The sequence below is a fragment of the Marmota flaviventris genome, chromosome 14 (assembly GCF_047511675.1).
Source record: "Marmota flaviventris isolate mMarFla1 chromosome 14, mMarFla1.hap1, whole genome shotgun sequence".
Taxonomy (NCBI): domain Eukaryota; kingdom Metazoa; phylum Chordata; class Mammalia; order Rodentia; family Sciuridae; genus Marmota; species Marmota flaviventris.
In genome coordinates, this window is record NC_092511.1 from 89,530,607 (window position 1) to 89,551,887 (window position 21,281).

The 21,281-nt window shown below is 45.7% G+C and overlaps 1 protein-coding gene and 1 long non-coding RNA gene across 5 annotated transcripts; one reads left to right on the forward strand and one right to left on the reverse strand.

Annotated features, from left to right (window-relative positions):
• Positions 1–1,416: 1,416 nt before the first annotated feature.
• Znf892 (zinc finger protein 892) lies at positions 1,417–14,930 on the reverse strand. 4 transcript variants are annotated; one of them, XM_027919788.2, is made up of 6 exons: positions 13,883–13,971; positions 13,637–13,797; positions 10,521–10,597; positions 10,285–10,390; positions 9,755–9,841; positions 1,417–7,503 (listed from the first exon to the last, which is right to left on the reverse strand). In XM_027919788.2, the coding sequence occupies exons 4-6, from the start codon at positions 10,379–10,381 to the stop codon at positions 6,224–6,226; spliced, it is 1,464 nt and encodes a 487-aa protein (XP_027775589.2). In that variant the 5' UTR covers positions 10,382–10,390; positions 10,521–10,597; positions 13,637–13,797; positions 13,883–13,971; the 3' UTR covers positions 1,417–6,223. The 4 variants fall into 4 exon arrangements, with proteins under 4 accessions (XP_027775589.2, XP_027775588.2, XP_027775592.2 ...); XM_027919787.2 differs by lacking the exons at positions 10,521–10,597; positions 13,637–13,797 and adding an exon at positions 14,713–14,930; XM_027919791.2 differs by lacking the exon at positions 10,521–10,597.
• Positions 14,931–15,080: 150 nt separating this feature from the next.
• On the forward strand, positions 15,081–18,662 carry LOC114078732 (uncharacterized). The gene is made up of 3 exons (XR_003580389.2): positions 15,081–16,403; positions 17,315–17,514; positions 17,727–18,662. It is a non-coding gene; the product is annotated as an uncharacterized lncRNA (long non-coding RNA).
• The last annotated feature ends 2,619 nt before the right edge of the window (positions 18,663–21,281 follow it).

Genomic DNA, 21,281 nt, shown 5'->3' on the forward strand with positions numbered 1-21,281 from the left:
GTATTCATTGTTTAAGTAGCCAAGAGACAGAAGAACGCAAATGGCCATTGACAGATGAGTGGATGAAGAAAGGTCCAAAGCACCAGATCAGCCACCCATGGACTGAAACTTCTGAAACCAGGAGCCAAAATAAATCTTTTCTCCTCTAAGTTGTTCTTATTAGGTATTTTGTTTACAGTGACACAGAAAAACTGCAGAGATGTAGAGAGAAGAGAAAGGAGAAAGAGGAGTTAGAGGAGGAAGAGGAGGAAGAGAAGCAGCAGCTATCAGGCCAGACCGCAGCGGTGGGTGCACAGGCATCCGCTTTGTGCACTCGTTGAACACGAAGCGGGAGTTTACTGTATGTCTACTTTGCTTGTTTGTTTGTTTGAGAATTCATGTTTATGGAATAACTGCTGTGATACAACCTGGAATTTATGAATTCCAAAATAAATAAAATTTCACTTTTGGAACATTTGATCTGTTACTTCTTAACACCAACAAACTTGGTAACAGCCTGATGCTGACTGACAATGGGTTGACAGTTCTTCCCCCACCTGCACTTCAGTCTGCTTAACAACAAGTCCTTCACTGCTTTTGACATTTGCTCAGGGGGTGGCTTACTGCCCTCCTTTCTGTACAGTCTGGGCAAACCGACTGGTGACAATGAAGTGTCAATGGAGTGTCAATGAAGTGGTCCCCACAGCTGGAGAGACAGTTTTCAAATGGAGAGTTAGGCGATCCCAGGGCTTTTGCACACATTTATCCCAACCCAGCTCCATGAAGTGAAGCACCTGTGCAGTGAGCTGCCCTTCCTGCTGTTCAGCGGCCACCAGGTGCTGTGACTCCGCTTCGTCCACCATTCTCAGAATTTGGCTTAGAAACTTTGGGTGAGGGCCCGTGCACGTGCTGTAGGTATAAATTGTTAAAGTTGAGTCAAGTGTTCCAAAAAATATGTCAAAAGCCAAAACAACTATTTTAAAAAGACTAGTAAAACTGACAAACATCTGGAAACAGAGTCAAGATTAAAAGGATGTGAAGCCACCACACCAGGAACAAACAAAGGAACACAGCAGACAGAACAATAAAATCGAAAGTCAAGGCACAATGGACTTAGTGACAAAGGATATGCTTTTAGGAACAGCTAATGAAACATTGAAGAAGAATAGAAAATCTGACGAGCTCCTAAAAACAGCTGAAACACACCCTGTAAACACAATGATTCCATTTTAGCAGGGGAATGCCACCAAACTTTCAAGGAATACAAACTCCTCCAGGGGTGGAGAAAAGACTATGTGAGGGAGACTGAGAAATGCACGATTCTTTAACACTGAAAAAATATGTCAAGGTAACTTATCATGTTAGTAGAGAAAACCAAAGATGCAGATTCTACTACTGTTTAAGAAAACTTATTTTACTAAGACATAAGAAGACCCATTCCATTGTATCTGTAGTCATTTTTATTGAGCTATACCATCAGAAAGCACACATGATATAAATAATGACATCAATAATAAGCTATGCAGCACTTGATAGCTTACAAATCACTTTTGTATCCATTTCCTACCTAATTCTAACCACTCTCAGGTGGCTACGTTAACACACACACATATATGAGACAGATCTCAAAGGGTGAAGTGACTTGACTCAAATCTCAGTTATTTCCATTCTTTTGTTGGTTCTCTATGATACCATGTATCAAATTAAAATAAAGATAGCCACATATAGATAATACATAATGGGGAAAAGTCCAAAATTGTTAACTCAGTTTTCCAGTGATTCTCACATGCTCTTAGGACAAAGATACAAATGAAAAATTTGAACACCGCAGTGGTGAATATTCTTAGCCATATCTATTTTTCCTTCTCAAACTTGTCATCTACAATTAAACACTGGTGTTTCCCCAACTCAAAAGCATGTCTCCCCCCAGGGCAGATGAAGCAGCCTGTTTCCATCTTCCCAGTGGGCAGCTGGTCGCGGGGAACTGGGGAGCACTGCTCTCGAGGCTCATCTCTAATTCTCTGTACACGGCCTCTGTGTGCCCTGGACTTTTGGGTTGCACTCGACACAACCTGACATGCCATTTCAGTGTCCCCAGCAAAGCTGCGAGGGAAAAATGGAGTGGTGCTTCCCCCTTGCCCTCTCCCTAAACACAGCCAAATATCCTGGATATTCCACACAAAACACACACAAGAAGATTCTAAAAGGGGAACAAGAATGGACCGGCTAGGGACCAGGAGCCCAAGGACACCACAGCAGTGAGCTCTTGGGACTCTTCATATCTCTTCTTTGCCACATTGCATTGTGGAGAAGCTGGCAAACCAGGAATGCCAACAGGTATGGCTTTGTTAAAGACCCAAGAAAAGTCTACCCTTTCTAGCAAAAGGAGCAGCCCAGCAAGACAGAAGACTTTGAGGCCCTATTCTTAAAGTACACGGGAGAAATCTGAAGCCCTATCCCCACCAACAGACTGAGTGCGAGCATGCCCTCCACCCTCTCCAGGCTTTAACAAGCTCCCCATCCCTCCATCCCACCCTGGGGTGGTGTCTGGAAAGGTCAAGGGAACATATTTTCTGTTCATCCTCACACTTGCAGTCTCCGTGGAAACCACATGGAGAGACAAGGCTTCCACCTCTACCTTAGGACAAGACGCCTCTCCCTGTCCTTGCTGGTGTCAGTGGGCCTAGTGAAGTCAGGACTCAGGCCAGCGCCCAGCAGTGGGGAGCTCACCCCACCCCACCCCACAGGGGGCAGACCTAGGCATCCATGGCCTCCCCAGCCAGGGTGATCTGGGAGGCCGGGTGGGGAGCTGTGAACCCCACTGCTGCCCAGCAACCTTGAGGACCCTGACCCCCATAAACAGAGGCCCATGATAAAACTGGACTTGTAACACCAGCTTGAGGTAATGAAGCAGCACCCCAGCTTCTCCACTAGTGGAGGCAGAGGAAGCCCATGGAAACAGAAGGCTCAAATAGACACGGAGTCCAATGAACCTCAAAATGTCCAGGTTCCAATACAAAACTCCTCATCACACCAAGAGCCAAGGAAATCCCGATTTGAGTGGAAAAATTGTCCACAGATGCCAACACAAAGAGATGACACAGGTGTTAGAATTGCCTGGCACAGATTTTAGGGCTCAAATTAAAAAAAATAAGTCTCAGGAAAGAAAGTGAATAATAAAATGAAACTGAAAAAATACAACTGAAATAAAATTCAGTGATAGGCTCTAAAGCACAACGGAAGAACCCTCTGTGGACTTGAAGAACAGAAAAACGTCCAATGTTAACAATAGACAGAATTACTGGGACTGAACTGTGCCCTCCCCGCCGCAGTTCATTACACTGAGACCCCATCTCCAAGGTGACTGTATATGGACAGAGGCTCTCAGGAGGTAACCAAGGTTAAAAGAGGTCATATATGGGGTCCTGGTCCAATAGTTTTGGCGGCCTTATGAGAGGAAGGGACAGCTCTCTTTCTCCACACACATGTATTGAGGTAAGGCTACACGAGCAAACAGTGAAAAGGCCCCATCTTCAAACAAGGAAGAGAGCCCTCACAGGGAACTAAACCCTGCTGGGCCTTGCTTTTGAACTTCCAGCCTCCAGAACCATAATACATCTCTCATTTGGGCCTATCAGTCTATGGCAACCTGAGCAGACTGATTTTGGTACCCCAAAGTGGGATGCTACTAACAAATACCCTAAAAATGTGGAGGTGGCTTTAGAACTGGGAGCTGGGTAGAGACTGGAAGAATTTTGAGGTACATCCTAGATGCATGGAACTTAAAGGCTGTGCTGGTGTGGCTCGATGGTTAGACAGTGATGGAACGTGTTAATAGAACTAGAGGAAAGATGATCCTTGTTATAAAGTTGCAAATAACTTATCTGAACTGTATGTTAGTGTTTTGTGGGAGGCAAAATTTGGGAGTGATGAAATTAGATATTTAGCAGATTCCTAAGCAAAGTATTGAAGGTACAGCTTAAGTCCTTGCTGCTTCTAGGAAGAAGTAACAGGAAAGATGAATTGAAGAATGAAATGCTAAGCAAGAAGGAATCTGAACTTGAGAGTTTGCAAAATTGTATTCATACAGCAAAGAACGAGAAAGTTTGTTAGGAAGAAGTACCAAGGATGTGGCTGAACAACCATTTGACAGAATTCCTCTTGGTTTCAACAGGCAGACATCTTTAGCTGAAGCCTGAGGCAAGACTGCCCTGCAGAGCCTTGGGGGTGCGGCCATCTGGCAGAGCTGCAGGGGCAGGGCTGACACTTTAGTGGGTCCAGAGACAGTGCATTAAGCCAACAGAGGACTATCTTCAAGTCTAAGGATCTAATGGGGTTTGCCTTGCTAGGTTTAGGACTTGCTTGGAGTCCATTACCCATTCCCTCTTCCGTTTCTTCCCTTTGGTACAGAAATGGTGCCTCTATGCCCAGCCCACAGTTGTATTTTGGAAGCAGTAACTTATTTGGTTTCATAGGTTCACAGCTGGGGAGGAATTTTGCCTGAGGATGAATCTCAAATCTCACTCATACCTGATTTAGGTGATATTTAGATTAAAGTTTGAATTTTAGGTTTTATAGTTGACAGAATGAGTTAAAATTTTGGGTGTATTTTTCATGCATGGACAAGAACTCTGTGTGTGTGTGGGGGGAGGGGGGGTGCTACAGACTGAGCTGTGTCTTGCCTAGAATCCATTTGTTAAAGTCCTTACTCCCAGCGTGACTGTAATTGGAGAGGGCTTTTGGGAGGTAATTATGACTAGGTGAGGACCTAAATATGGGGTCCTAACCTAAGGGAACTGGTGGCCTTACAAGAAGAGGAAGAGACTCTTTCTCTCTCCCAGTCCACGCACTGAAGAAAGTTCATGTAAAGACAGAACACAAAGGCATCCACCTGTAAGCCAGAAAGAGAACCCCAGCTAGCAGCAGAGTCACATGGCACCCTGATCGAGACTCCCCAACATGCAAAACTGCAGGAAATAAACTTCTTGAGCCGCCCAGGTGGCGGAGTTTTGTTATGGCAGACTGAGGCAAAAATATATTTAAAAAGGAAAAAGAAAAAGAACAGAGCTCAGAGCTTTGAAATTGTGGGATTGCAACCAAAGATCTAATAGTTCTGTCATCAAGAGACCAGAAAAGAGAAGAGGCGGGGCAGTGGTCTGAAAATGTACTCTGAAGAAATGATGGCTGAAAATTCCCTAAATTTTGCAAAAAACATAAACGTACACATTAAAGCAACACAACAAACTCCAAAGGTCCACTCAAAAAACTACACCAAAACACAACACGATGAAGCTTCTAGAAATTAAAGACACTGCTCTCAAAATGTTTTCAATAATAACCTTCAAAATTTCAATTAAATATGTTTTACACAAAGATGTCATTTGACTCTAATCAAGAGAAAAACAATGAAGGACAAGTATTTCAAAGTCTTCTCAAGTTTTCACAATCTAATATGCAATGTCAGTGCAAGTTTACAATTAAGTTTTACTATGGTATAAAAAAAAATCTAAGGTACAAACTACCAACAACTGAGGTAAATCTTCATAAATAAACATTCTCAGGTAACTCAGATATGTTAAAACAGACTGAACACATCAAAGGTCTCTTCTGTTCTCTCCCTTTCGAGCTATAGGCCATGATCCTTGGAGTGAACTTGATTCTCAGTAGGGGACAGAAGGAGCTGCAGGGCCCCCAGGCCAGAATTCCTTAGCTTCAGGATAAAGGTGCCCTCACAGAAACTCTGGGACCCACCAACAAGCAGGGGCAACGGTGCTCCTGGCTGTGAACACTTAGTTGAGCCGTGGTCTCCATCAGTACTGCTTGGGCTCTCTCCCCAGGTCTTTTTCTCTTTTTTTCCATCTCCCTCCTTTGTATCCTTGAACTTCAGGCTGAAGGACAACTTCTGTTCCTCCACCATCCTGACCCTGGACAGACTGAATTCCCCATCTCTAATTTCTACCCCTGCAGCTCACCACTGATCTCTTTAGCCTTATGAGACAACCCAGCCAGATGCCCCCTTTCCCCGTGACATACCCTATTTCTCCCTCAAGGATCTGGTAGTTAATATACACGAGAAATAAATTTCCTCTTTCCCCAGGGGAAGTCACAGTGCCCTCCATCAGGACACCTTAAAACATGTAAAACCTCTCTTTAGCAGTCTAGGTAAGCTACAGCCACATCAACAATGACTTTTTTATTCTTTATGGTCCTCACAGCATGTCTGGTAAACCCAGTAAATACACCCTTATGTGCATTCACCCAGTATGGATCCTCTCTGTTGGCCAAAGGCTGGATGCTCATTAAGGGCCACTGCGTGTTCCTTGGTTTTCCCTCCCCTGTGTGTTTTTTGGTGCTGAGAAAGGGAGGAACTCTGGCTGAAGGCCTTCCCACAGGCCTGGCACTTGTAGGGTCGTTCTCCAGTGTGTGTTTTCTGATGTTTTGTGAGAGATGAGCTCTGGCTGAAGGCCTTCCCGCAGTCCTTACACTTGTAGGGTTTCTCCCCAGTGTGTGTCCTCTGATGACGAATGAGCGCTGAGCGGTCACTGAAGGCTTTGGCGCAGTCGGTGCATTTGTAGGGCTTCTCCCCAGTGTGAGTCCTCTGGTGCTGGGTCAGGGCAGAACAGTAGCCAAAGGCCTTGCCGCACTGGCTGCACTCATAGGGCCTCTCCCCGGTGTGAGTCCTCTGGTGCTGGATGAGGCCTGAACGGTCACTGAAGGCCTTGCCGCACTCATTGCACTTGTAGGGCTTTTCCCCCGTGTGGATGACCTGGTGCTGGGTGAGGAAGGTGCTCTGGCTGAAGGCCTTGCCACACTGGCTGCACTCGTAGGGCCTCTCCCCGGTGTGGATGCGCTGGTGCTGGGTGAGGTAGGAGCTCTGGTTGAAGGCCTTGCCGCACTCGCTGCACTCGTAGGGCCTCTCCCCAGTGTGGATGATGTGATGGCGGATAAGGGCGGAGCGGTGGCTGAAGGCCTTCCCACACTCGTGGCAGGCGTAGGGCTTCTCTCCAGTGTGGACTCTCTGGTGCAGAGTGAGGTGAATGCTCTGGCTGAAGGCTTTGCCACAGTCCTTACACTCGTAGGGCTTTTCTCCCTTGTGGATTCTCTGATGCAAGACAAAAGCCGAGTAGTAACTGAAGGCTTTGTCACACTCGTCGCACTTCCACGGTTTCTTCCCTGCACACATCCTTTCATGCTTGATTATATCTGAATTTTGTTTCAAGTTCTTTTTAAACGAATCAAAGTTATGAAGTGTCTCTCCTTGTTGTTGGACTAGTAATGACCGCCGGCTCAGATTTCTTCTAAATTCATCACACTGGTAACTTCTCTCCCCAGAAAGTTTCTTCTGGGTGACAACTTCTTGAATTGAATGTTTCTCGTGATTCTCCTGCTGACTCTCTAAAGAGTCTTCACATCCACTGGAACCTTCCTTTGGAAATCTTTCTATTAACACTCCAGGGGCTGATTCCTCTGCAGCAAAGTCCTTCTCTGGAGTTAGTTCCTTGCTTTCTGGTATCGTCTCCCAGTCTGAAAGAAGCAAAATTATACAGGCATCATTTCCTATTCTGAGAAAAATACCTGCTATGGTCAAAAAATAATAAAACCAACAAACAATGCTTTCAGGAAACAAATGAACTTCAAAGCTCTCAAAAGAAGCCTTCCGATCTTGAGGACAGGAGGAACAGGTGGCTGGGAAAGAAGAGGAGAGGTAGGAGATGGGAGGAGAGGTAGGGGATGGGAGGAAGAGAAGGAGCAGCAACAGAGCAGGGTGTGGAGAGAAGGTCAAAGCCCCTGTGCTCAGATTGGCCCCTGACCTGTCGGGTTACCTGCCCCAAGGTCCTGGGCTTCCAAGTAAGAGTGAAAACCTTTACTGTTGAAATGTTTAAAGCCTTCCAGGCTTAGGTGGTGCTACTGTTTAGATACGGTGTGAGGGTTCCCAAGGGTTCACATGCTGGAAGCCTGGTTCCCAACACAGCAGTGTCGAGGTGATGGAACCCCTAAGAGGTGGGGTCTGATGGAAGGTAAAAGGATCACAGGCACCTCCCTCAGAAGGGGATTAATGCTGGTAGCAGGAATGCATGTATAACTGCAGGTGCTGGTTAGTATAAAGTGAGGCCAGCGACATGCTTGGCACAAGCTTTGATCCTTTCCATTTCTCTACCATGTTATAATGCAGCCAAGGGGGCCCTTGCCAGGGTGGAGCATACGTTATTGCCATGCTCTCAAATCTCTAGAACTATGAACTAAAAGAACCACATTTCTTTATAAAGTACCCAGCCTCAGGTACTTTGTTGTAGCAACACAAAATGAACTAATATGGATGGTCTTTACTATCCATCCATGTTTCTAAATGAAATCAATCAATGCAACGCAATATTATTAACTTCATATTATACTCAGGGAAATGGTTGGTATTTTAAAGAATAAATAGGAAGAAAAAAGTTTAGACAAATGGACTTTAAGCTAAGCAAGTGGAAAAATTTAAACCCCAAATATCTGTGGAGAACATATGTGGAGTGAAGGATGCTGAGGAACTTTCTTAGTGGTATTAAAGATTCAAGCTGGAGAATAGAGAAGGCAAATAATTTAGGCAGGTGGACTAACAAAGGCCTTGAAAATGGATAGAGGAATACAGCACTGGCACAGTAAGTAATCCACTTGGGAAATCTAGCAATGGTATGCTTCCTCAAGTACACAGGATAAGATTAAAGAAACTACAATTAGCTGATAGGCTATTGCAATGATCTAGTTTGAGAGAGATAATAGGGTTAAATCCATGACATCTTAAAAAAAAGTCACCAGTATATAATCAGTGACATTCACTTGGGGTTGGAGGTTCAGTTCAGTTGCAGAGTGCTTGCCTAGCAGGTGCAAGGCCCTGGGTTCAATCCTCAGCACCAGAAGGCAGGACAGGGAGCAAGAGTGTTCACTTGCTTAGCATACAGCCAACTCCTAAACATTTTTATTTTTAGTACTGGGGATTGAACTAGGAGTTTTTAACCATGGAGTCACATCCCCAGCCCTTTTTAATATTTTATTTAAAGGCAAAATAACTAAAAAGAACAAATACTTAAAAAAAAATTATGGAAAAAAAAAAGAGAGACAGGGTCTCACTAAGTTGCTTTGAACTTGCAATCCTCCTGCCTCAGCCTCCGTAGCTGCTGGGATTATAAGCAGGCATCACTGTGCCCGGTTTGTTCTAAACATTTCTCTTGGATGATTTCATTTTCCCCTTGCCACAATCCTAGTTAAGTGCCATGACAACCCCCATTTTACAGAGAGGATAAATCACTTGTCAAAGATCACAGAGCACTGAGTAGCTACGGTGGGCTTTGAACCCGAAGACTGGTTCTGAAGTCTGCACACCTGCCCACCAGGCTGCCTCTGCCTGGACAAGGGAAAGGAAAAGGAAAAGCCAGAGATCAATTTAGACATTGGCCTAGACTGAAAAAAAGCAGCAGCATCCTGCAGAGAAAAAACAAGTATGAAGAATCCTGACTTAGAGCCTCTCCCAGCAAACTCAAGGAAGTTATTAGCAAACATTACAATCACCATATTTGGGGAAAAGAATTAGTTTGAAAGGGTGAAAAAGATTTACTCAAATTTATTCAAATTCAGACTTTATCAACTGACCACCACCCTCAGAGCTGGGATGTGGCCCAGGAGAGGCCAGGACTCCACTTGAGCTTCTCCGTGGGTGGAGGGAAACTCGATGGCTCCTCCACAGGCCTTTCCACAACCATCTGTTTCATTTCTACTGTTCCCAATGCTCACTCACCTCGACTGTCTGCTTTTGAGACTTCTCTCTCCAGCTCCTCCCTACACTCCAACTGAGAGATCACATCAGGCTTGGAAATTGGAAGTCCTGTTCATGGGAAAGGAAGGGGAGTCTGGTGAGGAGGCCAGCTTAGCTCCTTGGTCTTAAGGGAAGACAGCACAAGAGGGGGAGGTCAGCTCTGCACTTCCTCCCTGCAGTGCTCAGAAGGTTGAGGGACTAAGAAGGGGGTTAAGTTTGGAACAATCCAGTCACTTGTTTTTATCTTAAGAATAGTTTTCACTAGAACTCTGTCCTGACATCCTTGGTCAAGGAGCAGAGGAGGATGCTACAGGTCCAGATGATGAAGGTGCCCATTTCTAACTCTGGGAGAGTTAGAACTATATCCTGAAACAAAATGAAAACAAAAAACCAAAAAGACAGGCCTTATAGAAATTAAGAATCTTTGAATCCAAGGACCTCAGAGCTCCTAGGAACCAAGGAAGCCCAAGCACTAGAGTTGAATGCAAAAGGGGCTGGGAAGCCCTCCTTACCCAGCAGGACCAGACTGCGATGCTTTTCAGGCCTATCTCCTGAAGGAGTGTTCAGCTGTCCCCACTGGTGGAGAGCCTCAGCCACATCCCTGATCATCAACGATTCCTGAAAAAACAAACACATCGGTGCTTACCAGTGGGCCTCCTTCCAGAGGCTTCTGGGAAGGACCCAAACTGACAGCACAGGAGGAGGAGACAGGAAGGCTAGGAAGGCGAGAAAAACGATTCTGCCACACCTTCCAACACCAAGGTCCTCAGGCACACGTGCAGTCCGCAGATCACTGTCTCCATCATATACCAGACCTCGTGTCACCTACAGGCAGGAAGGAGAGCACCTTCAGTGTGAAACCTGAGGGACAGAGTTCTTAATTCCCTATCATTGAGTTAAATTAAGAACTGGAGAATTCCTTACTATTAGGGTAAGGGAAAAAATGTGAATATGAATTAAATATTTTATTTATAGTATGGCTTTTTAAATACAAGAAGTTCACAAAGTATAACTATTTTCTCTCTAGTTTTTAGAATAAACTCAGTCCAATATATTAAAAATTAAGATGTTTGCTTCACGTGCCACAAATATGGATATATTCAAGCTCAAATTATTATGGAAGTCCCCATGGTGGTCTTGTCATTGCCCACAAGGGCCTGATGGCCCGGCCCCTTGCTCTCTATCTCCTCATGCTCTTCTAACGCTCTCTGTGCTTCAGCTGAACGCCACCTTTCAGCTTTCTAAAATGTGTGCCAGTCCCTATTAACCCTCCCTGATGCTTCCTGTTCTGAATGTTCTCTCCTCTCCACCATCTTTTCAGCTACTTGAATCCCAACATTTCACATCTCAGCTCAGGGTCACCTCATTAAGGAAGCCTTCCTCCTCTCTGGCTATAGCACCATGCTCCTTCCTTTCTTTTGGGTACACGTGCTGAAGGGACTTTGTGATTAACGTCTGTCTGGCCCACTAGATGTAATCTCCACAGAGCAGAGGCTAGGTCTGGTTTTGCTTATCAAAACAGCCCTAGGACCTGTCACAGAGCAGGAACTCCAAAAACATTTGTTGAAGAGTTGAATGAAGGGAGAAACAAATGAATAAGAATTAGCAGAAACAAGTTTAAAAAGGTACTCTATAAAAATGTGCATAGGAACAAAGGAGGGGAGGGAACAGAAGTATATCTAACACTGAAAACGCTGCAGAAATGTTTACCCTAATCTTTATCTAGATGACAGGCACCAAGTTTAGTGTATCTACTAAAGTGTGGGAAGAGGGAGCAAGATAGGTAATATGCTCCTTTGAATCTGTTTATTGCTAATAAGACAAATGCCTAATCATTTTTCTAATCTAGAAAGGGAACTTCTATACAACTACACACACTAACCTGAGATACACTATAAGACAGACCAGCCCCTGAGTTGCTAGCAAAATAAGTCTTTCCCCTCTTTGAACTACCACTTTTGCCACAGGCCCCAGAACATAAACTGCCATGCACCTTTCACAATGGATACACAGTCTGAGAAATGCGTGGTGAGGCAATCCCACACTGGCGCAAACATCATAGAGGGTAATTAAAGAACACTAAGACAACTGTGCCAACACTGGGGGACACAATCCTACAGGGCAGGCCTCACATATGTGGCCCGTTGCTGACTGAAACATCCTATGTGGCGTATGACTGCACCTGAACAGTTATTTCTGTTTATATTCAGCATTCTAATGTATAAGACATAGCTCTCTCTCCAAAAACAACTGATAAAGCAATGAACAAAATGAAATAAAGTTAAAAGAATTACCTACTTTGAAGACCACTTGGCTAAAATAAACTCTTATTGTGACACTTGAAGTATGAAGCACTGCACTTTTTAAGGGAATATTACTCAGAAGTGATCAATACGAACAATATAATTTGTAGTTTTCTTCCTTTACAAACAATGCCAATGCTAACCTAGCTCCCCAAGAAAACATCCTCAAGCAAACTCCTTTAAGAACATGCGCTGGGGCTCACAGGCAGCCCAACCAGACACTGCCTAGCAGATACTGCTGACCTCCTCACCCCTATTCCTTCTGAAAGTGATCTACAAACTCAGAGATCAAAATCCGTACTGGCATTTTCTCCCACCATTGTGCATGGATCACGACCACCTGGATGCCCTGAAGCCAGACTTGATACAGACACGTTGTCCCAGGTTCTGTACTGAAGGGGCTGCAGATCTCCCAGTATCCTAGCCAGATTCTACAGAGGCACCTTCACTCATTGTCTCTCTTCAGTTATTACGTTTCATCTTTCTATGTATGTTGGGTGGGTGGGGGGGGGGTGGATTTACTAGGGATTGAACTCAGGAGTGCTCTACCATTGAACTACTCCCCAAAGTCTTTTTTATTTTGAGACACCATCTCACTAAGTTGCCCAGGCTGGCCTGGAACTTGGGATTCTCCTGCTTCAGTCTCCCAAGTACCTGGGATTGCAGGCGAGCACCACTGCACCTGGCTGGGCTGGGTTCATCTTGCTTTGCCTCTAAAAACCTCCATGGGCTTATCTGCCTTTGGAATCAAACTCAGCAGAGATTTTCTTGTGATCTGGCTATAACGCATCCACATTTCCTTCACCCCCACAGTGACAACCCTTGATCACCTCCAACTCTCTCATCACTTGATGTGTGGGTTTGTTTTACCAAAGACATTTTTTTTCTTAGAATATTCCTTGTATCATTCTGCTCTTCAACTATGCACATTCTCTTGCTTTCTAAAGTGTAGCTTTTATTCCAAACCTTCTCCAAATACTGTAGATAATGGGAAAGTTCCAGGGCCAATGACTTGCAGCAGTCATTTCTACATTTAATGTGTGTGTGTGTGTGTGTGTGTGTGTGTGTGTGTGTACAACTGCATGGAGTACTGCATACATGACATATGTTAAGGGCATTTGAGTGGCAAACCACTCCCCAGAGCTAGGCATGTAAGTGGCAAACCGCTTATGCCGTAGGCACAGCCCTGGGTGTGAGACCTTGTGTTGTAGTCCCTGCGCTTGCTCCATGGTCCACCCCTAGACTGGTAGCTGCAGGGACAGTTGACCAGCAATTTCATTGGTGGCTGCTTGTAATATGCTTAGCTGCTGCCTGAATATATATACATGGTAACTGCACAATAAAATCAGACCTGCTTCCTGCTTGGTCTCCGGAGGTCTTGATTAGTGACTCCGCAGCCACACTCTCCTGTACCCTGTTCTATGGACCTCCTCGTTGGACAAGAGAGAGCCTGCGTGTGTGTGTGTGTGTATATTTTTTTTCCCTTCACACTGTTTATTTTACTTATTTATGTCTTACTCCTCAGGAAACTCCACAAGGCAGGGCAAGTGTGTGTTATTACCTTATATCTCACTGCAAGGCCAATTACACTACTGAGTGGCTAGCAGATGCCAACAAGCCCTTAGAGGAGAAGAAGCAGTACTGGGAAGGAAAATTTTGTGCAGGTCAGGAGCATTCCCCATGAAGTTCATCACTCGTCCATTCCAGGAGGAATTCAGAGGTCTAGGATTCAAGGTGGAGCAATTTCTTAACAATGAAAATATAACCATGTTAAGAACAAAGGGAAAAAGAAGAAACCTAAACTTACCTGCGACCCAGGAGTCAGCAGTATATCAGTTACTCCATTTTCTTTTGGCTTTGCGGTACTGGGAAGGTTTGAGTCCTCAGAAAATGACCCTACAAGTGGAGAGAGAAGTCATGACAATTATTCTGGCCTTGCAGTGAAGTAGCAGAAACTGCCATGCAGCAACTAATTCACTAAGAATCAACACAGGGAACCAAAGGAGATCCCACAACACCCTGGACACAAACAACAGGGCCACTGCTGCCTCAAGATCCTACTGCCTTCTCTAATCTTAAGCCCCAGTAAACGCACCTGTGAGAAAGTGGACCCTAAATACATATTTCTCTCTCTCATCTGTTGGGTTGTTAAGATAACACTCTCGGTCCTTGTACGGTTAATCCCTGCCTCAATCAATGACAAGTTTCTGTTGTGTTCCAGGCTCAATGGATGAAGACTAAACTAATTCTTTTTGAAAACTAGCTTTTCGGATACACTCCTGGCTGTCTCGGAAAAGCAATGGAACAGGATTCTAGACTATCCGACAGCCTCGCTTTCCCTGTCTGTCAAGCGTCCGTCTCCTTTCTACTGCCTTGTCGGGCTGCTGCGAGAACAAAAGAAAGTCAAGACCCACTATGCAGTCGGATCTGCAGACCTGGGGACAGGAGACACTCTACAGACCCGCAGGCAACAGAGGGAACCGGTCTCCCTGCTCCGCGTCGCGAGGCCAGCGGGTGGGCAGCGGCGCTGCGGGGAGGACGTGATGCTTCCCCGTGCTCCCGCCTGCCCCAGCCGGAGGGCAGTCCTCCGGTCCCTTGTCCCCAGCCGGCACCGTGCCCGCATCGCTCGATTCTCACCTCTGCCCTCCGGCTCCATGGCGACTGCCTCCCGCGGCCCACGCCGGGGGCAGGGTCGGGGATACCCGCCCCGGCTCCAGGCCTCCCTCTGCCCTCCTTCCGGGCACGCGGACTCAGAAGGACCCGCTCTCAGCCCTCCTCCAGCCTGGGTCGGGCCTCTAGCCCGACACGGACGAAGCCGGAATCCGACAGGTAAGAGCAGCCGGGCCAAGTGGCGCCGGCCGACCGCGAGGCGGAACTACAACTCCCAGCATGCTCCGCGGGCGCCGTGGCGTCGCGCTTCCCAGAGGGCCCCGCGCGTGCCGTCCCGCTCGGCGCCCCGCCCCTCGCAACATAGGAACGCTTCCCCGGGGCTGTGGGTGGGAAGCTGCGCGCGACAAGCCCCACCTCGCGTGGGACGTTGACAGCGCGCAACTGTGGCTTGCGAGCGCGGTGCTTCTCATCCCCGCAGACTTCGCGTCTCATGGCTGTGAGCCCTCCGAGGGGAAGTGCCCGGAGGCTGCGTTAATTGGGACTGTTGTGTTGCAACAGAGATTGCTTCAGTTTACTTCCAGTAACCGGCGATGCTGGGTCCAAGCTGCCCTGCTTCATGAGGAGAAATGGAATATCAGTCCTGGAAAAACCCGGAAAGAGTTCCCAAGAACCACCAGTAACTGGGACCGCTGACCTTAGGGAGACCAGCCCGAAAATACGAGCTTCTAGACCCCCTCGAGCTCCCGGAGTCAGCGGATCTTCAGCTACTGCATGCTCTCTTTTATCATCCCGTAATTAAGTAGCCGGCTTGCTATCCAGATCATAGTCCTAAGGAGGAAAATCCAATTTGCTTAGCTGATCTCTGTGTACAAGCATTGTGTTCAATGGTCCTTTCTCTAATAGAGTACCATAACTTTTAGCTAGACTAAGCCTCCTCAGGGTAAATATTCCTGCCTTTTGCTGGGGACAGAGAGGAAAATTGTTTCTTAAGGAGATGAGTTTTTCTCCATGCTGGCTGGAGATGTCCTCGTGGACAGTGTGGACAAGGTTAACACCCTAGGAAAGGCACACCAACGAGATAGAAGGAATGAGCCCCAGACAGTTTGTTCAAACAGAACTTGAAAGAGATATAAAATATTTTGTATAAGCCACTGCTATTTAGGGTTTCTCCTACAGGGATACACTTATCTCCTAATTGATCTGTGGATTTAGTGTAGTCAACTAGAGGCAGAGGAAGAAGGAGCTTGCGTGACCTCTGTCAGCTCAAACAGCAGTGGGAGAGAGTCTCTCCCTTTCCATCAGCAGGAGATAAGGGATGGGCTGTTTCTTTCAGAAAATATATTCGAAGGGCACCCCCAGCTGACCTGTCTGAAACATCAGGGAATGCCTTTTTTCTTGTTAAATATCTTCACATAAATTCATTTTTTTTTTGTTACTACATCAGTCCTCAGTCTTTACCTCATTTTACTTATGAACAGCAATGAGAAAAGTTGACTACTATCTTGCTCCTGGAAACACTCTCTGATTTTCTTCCTCCCTGACTAGTCACTCCTCAGTCTTTTTAGTTATGTCCTCCTCTTCTGCCCAGTCTCTGAACCTGTGGTTTTCAAACTGCCATAATCAGAATTACTTGGAGTCTTAAAGCAGTGCTGGGTACCACCTTCATTCAGCTGGTCTGGTGTACGGCCTGAGAATTTTCATCTTCATCAAGTTCCCAGGTAAAGCTGAAGCTGCACATCTGGGAATCAACTAAATGTCCAAAGGCCCCAGAGCTCAAACTTTGGGTCTTTTCTTTTTCTGTCAACATTTAGGTGATCTTTTTCAGCCTAGATGCTCTAAATGCCATTCAGTTGTGGTCAACCCTCAATTTATATCTCTAGCCTGGGTTTCTTCCTTGAACTTGAGCTATCTCCTCAGATTTCTTTAGTTGATGTTTAATAAATGTCTAACATGGCATATTCAAAACTGAACTTCTCTGTCTCTCCCATTGCCATACCTCTTCCACTGCAGTTTACCCACCTCAGTAAATGGCAACTCCATCCTTACAGTTGCTCAGTTCAAACTGAGCCATTGTCCTTCTCTTTATCTCACACTCTACTTTCAGTTCCTCAGCAGACCCTTCTGGCTATATTAAAATATATGCAGAACCTGATCACATTTCAGAGTGCATTACGACCACCCTGATCCAAGTCTACATCATCTTTTGCCAGAATCACTGCAAACAGCTGCTAACTACTCCGACTTGTACACTTGCCCTAAACATTCTATTCTCAGCACCGTGGCTTGTCCATCTCAGGGTAAAAGCCAAAGTCCTTATAATGGCCCACATCCCTTCATAATCTGAACCATTTACCCCCACTAGTTCTTTGAACTCATCTTCTATGATTCCCCGTCACTTGTTCTGCTGCAGATAAACTGTCCTCTTTTTCATCCTTCATTCAAGTGAAGAATGCTTTCACTGGGCAGCCTCTGTGTTAGTTCCATCTGGGTCTCCTTCCCTCTCGTGGCTACACGCCTTGCTGTTTCACCTCCAAGCCTTTGTTTACCTCTGGAGCCTGCCCTGACAACACTTCTTTTTCCCACAGCATTTTGCTTTTTCTAATATATACTTGTTTATTTTGTTTATTAGGTGATCCTGAAACTGGAGTTCTTCACTTCTCCTGGCACATGGGATCTGTTTACGCCGCAGGTCTCTGCAGCTGAGAAACATGTTGCCACTCTGAATGGCAGGCTACACCCTCCAGTGTTGCAGCAGACCCCAGCAGCTCGCCACCAGTTTCCTTTTTTGGCGTTCTTGTCTCATGAATTCAAAGAATGAAATCCACAAGGGTGAGTATAAACGTAGGATTTATTCAAGTGGGCAATGGAGACCTGACAGGGGTTGCTGTCTGAGTGTGCTGATCTAGGGTTTATATTAGCACTTGAGTGAATGCTATTGGTCCACACTTATGCTAATCAGAGTTTGGAAAAGTATTAACGCCCCCAGTAAGCCCTGCAATCCCATTTGGGACTGCCCTAATCCGATTTTTCTGCCATTCCAGGAGGGAAGTGAGATCCTGAGATCCTGGACCTCAAGGTTTGGGCTGCAGCACTGTGTGAGTTTCTGCAGCAGCACTGTGTGAGACAGGCTTCTGCAGCAGATGACCACATCCAGCCCTGGGTCAGGCCACTGGGGCAGGACAGGTCAGGGCACCTGGCTTACCTCCACATGGTGGGCTCTGCAGGACTGTGGGCCCATGCTTGCCACCTGTACTCCAGTCTGCCTGGGTCACCATTCCACAGTTCTGGGACAAGGGCTTGGCTTCAGCCCTAACATACAAACATTAGAGATTAAGCTCCATAGATCAAGGAGTATTTTCAGAATATTCACTGGTATGTAGATGATCAATAACTGAGAGCATACCCTTCTATGTAGTGTGTAGAGAAGGCAAAAGTGCCTGAGGCTAATATGGTCCATGTTGGTTTTCTTGGCTTTCATTTATGTTCTTCTGGAAAAATTTGGACTTCCCTCATAACCCTATTTTTGTTTATATAGGCTCTACTTTAGAATAATGTGATCCTGAGCAGTAGCAGTCCCCCAAGCACAAAAACTGGTGTCACCTGGCAGTAGAGTACAGTTGGAAGAACACTTTGGAATAAAAAGCCACTGGTATCCAGTGAGTTCCCCTTGCCTGTTGCAGGTGGATTGTCCTTGAGTTCTTCTAAATTTATTGAAGGCCTCCTTTTTGGTCTAGTGTCTCTTTGAATCTGCCACAACATCCTATCAGAAAAGAATTCTTTCCTTCCTCAAGATGTTAGGGTCTATAAACAAGTCAGGATGGCGCCTGGCATTTTGCCAGAGGGAGTGGTTTGTGAAGTAAGGCCAGTGAGCCATTAAGTGTGGAGATTCCTTATTGGTTGACTGCTGTATCTAGTTTATGTTAATTAAGATAAGCTGTGTGGAATGTATATATACCCCTCCGGTCCTACAATAAACAGCTCCCACTCCTGCTGTATCAATGTACACAAGTTGCTCATCACCCGCCGGTTATTTTGCTGCAGCCAGACTGCGACACAAGAAGGTATAAAAAGTCATAAGTGGTCACTTATGTTTTTTAAATTTTATTTTATTTATTCCAACTTGTTAAATATGACAACAGAATGTGATTCAATTCACATTATACATATAGAGCACAATTCTTCATGTCTCGGCTTGTACACAAAGTAGAGTCACATCATTTGTGTCTTCATACATGTACTTAGGGTAATGATGTTCATCTGATTGGTCATTTACTTTTATATGAAAGTTGATATTAAGAGAAAGGAATGAGGAATCTGTTAACATGGAAGAAGGCAAAACCAAAAACACAAAAGATGGATTTCTGTGGCAAGGAGGTGAAGGTTTAAGAGAGAGGTGCTAAAGGTCCCAGGCCATGAGGAGAAAGTCAGACTTGCGGCAGAAAGTTGGGCTTGGAACGAATCACACAGGGAGTAAACAAGGCCTGTATCCTGGGCCTAGTCCCGTTACCCTGGGCTGCCAAGCACCTGCTCTACCTCAGCGGCCAGAGCCTTCTCAGCCATTGACTGCACCAACTGTGGCTGCACAGCTACCGGCCCAGGGGTGCCAGGCCCTCCCTCTTGCCACAGGCCACAGCTGCAGATGTCAGGTTTCTGGCTCCTCCTCACATCAATTCCAGGCTTGTCAAAGTGCCACCCAGTGGGCTATGGGCCCTGGCTTCCTTAGGAGTGGCTGAATGATGCAACCTGAAGACAGAGGGAGCTGATCAGATAAATTCCTTCTGTTCACCTTCACCCACCAATTCCTCCACATGTGGTTTCTGCAGTATTTGGAGAATTCTTGCGGAACCAAGTGGATGCACTTTCTGACTCATCTCACTCCTCAGCATGTGAAGTAGAGGCCAATGGGTAACAGATCACTTGCTTTTCTTCCCTTTCTTCCTGCTCCACTTCCTTTTTCTCACTCTTGCTGCCTTGGGTTTGTCCCTCATGAAGGAGGTACATTCTTGCCTCAGGCTTTGTTTCCTAGGGAATCTAGGCAAAGACTGGGATCCTGGCCATCTATGGCCCCTGGTCCCTCTAGTGGCAGCAGTGTTTCAAGGAAGAACTGTGGTCATGAGCAGGGATTCACAGTGAAGCCTGGAGTGGTGGTTAGGACCAGGGGATGAAGGAGGGGACAGGCTTGGATCAGGTAAGAAGACTCTGAAGACAAGCCACTGGGAGAGACAGAGGTTCTCTGGACCTAGCACCTGGAGTTTCAAGGAAGCAATTGCCCAAGGGACCTAAGAGTCTGTGGCCAAATCCTTAAAAAAATCTAATACAGAGCATCAGGAATTTAGTTGTAAAGTTTCCTACCATTCATAAGAATGCTAATGGCAGAGAAGCCATTGCAAATAGAGTCCAGAAAAGAGCCCAGAGAGCTGTAGAGGTGGCTGCCAACCTCACAAGAACAGCCATGGTGGATTTCTGGAATCTTATAGATGCCCATCTGAAACGTTACCTGGTATTTGGAAACAGCAACCGTGAAGACTGAAGAAGGCAAAGGTATCTGAGATGTGGAGGTCTACCTCGGCCATTTCTATCCAGCCAGGTGACATAGTGGTCTATAGCAACTTTGCTCAGACATGGGACATTCAGGGTCCGTTCAGCCTGACCCTGGCTTGCCAGTTTACACTTGGTATTTTCACTCACAAGAGCTAAAAGAATCTTATGATTTTATAAAATTCATAAAATTACTTATTCAACTGAGGGGCATCTTACTTCAACTTAGGCTTCTGTAAAATAGACGTACTGATAAGGCTTTTCAAGGAAGTTATGGAAAACTGCTGTGTCCTCTCAGGGTAGCTGTTGAAGGATTTACAAAGAATTATGCTACCCTATGGGTACGGGGATGATCCACATCTCCTTCTCTTCTGTCACCATCAACCTGTTACAATTAGCTAAAACCCAGAGCTTCTGAGGTCAGGGCAGCCTTACCATGAGGTACTGCTCACCTTTGCTCTGAGGCCCCTTTTCTGCTGGATCTATGTACTGTTTTTGAAAGTCCCAAGGAAATCTTCTTTGGCTGTGAATACAGAGGTTAGTTACATAAGATTTTGTTCGCTCACATCCAAGTCCAGAAGTAGGAAGTCTAGGGCTTGTGTGAAAACTCCATAAAATTACCAGGGAATCGGGTTCTTTTATTTATTTATTTTTCTCTGACAGTCCAGAGGCATGGCTTATATCCTCAGCATCACAAGAAAAGCTGCTGGTATTCCAGCCATTAACTCCACATACAAAGTAGAAAGAGAAGAGCCAGTCCAAAAAGTAGTTTCCTAGCTCTCACTGTTTTAAAGTTCCTGTCCGAAAGCCCCATCCAACAAATTCCAGTTATATCAGGATAACATTGGTCCTATATTTGATATATCATTTCTTTGGCCTGATTAGCTAGACCTGACTGTAAGAGATGCCAAGAAATATAGTTGGGCACTCTACTAAACTAAATGCAGAACAGAATCAGAGTCGCTATTGTTAAAGAAGAGGTGAGGAATTATTCTGTTTAGACAAGTTACAGCCTCAGTCACAGTAAATGTTACTCAATGCTCAATGTGAACATTCTG

Bases quoted from the DNA above. Each gene is read 5' to 3' on its own strand.
- Znf892 (XM_027919787.2), bottom strand. The intron at 10,391-13,882 runs GTAAGTTTAGGT...TTGTTTTTTCAG, and splicing joins TGCTGACTCCTGGGTCGCAG to GAATCGTTGATGATCAGGGA. The intron at 9,842-10,284 runs GTAAGGAGGGCT...TCCCATGAACAG, and splicing joins TCGCAGTCTGGTCCTGCTGG to GACTTCCAATTTCCAAGCCT.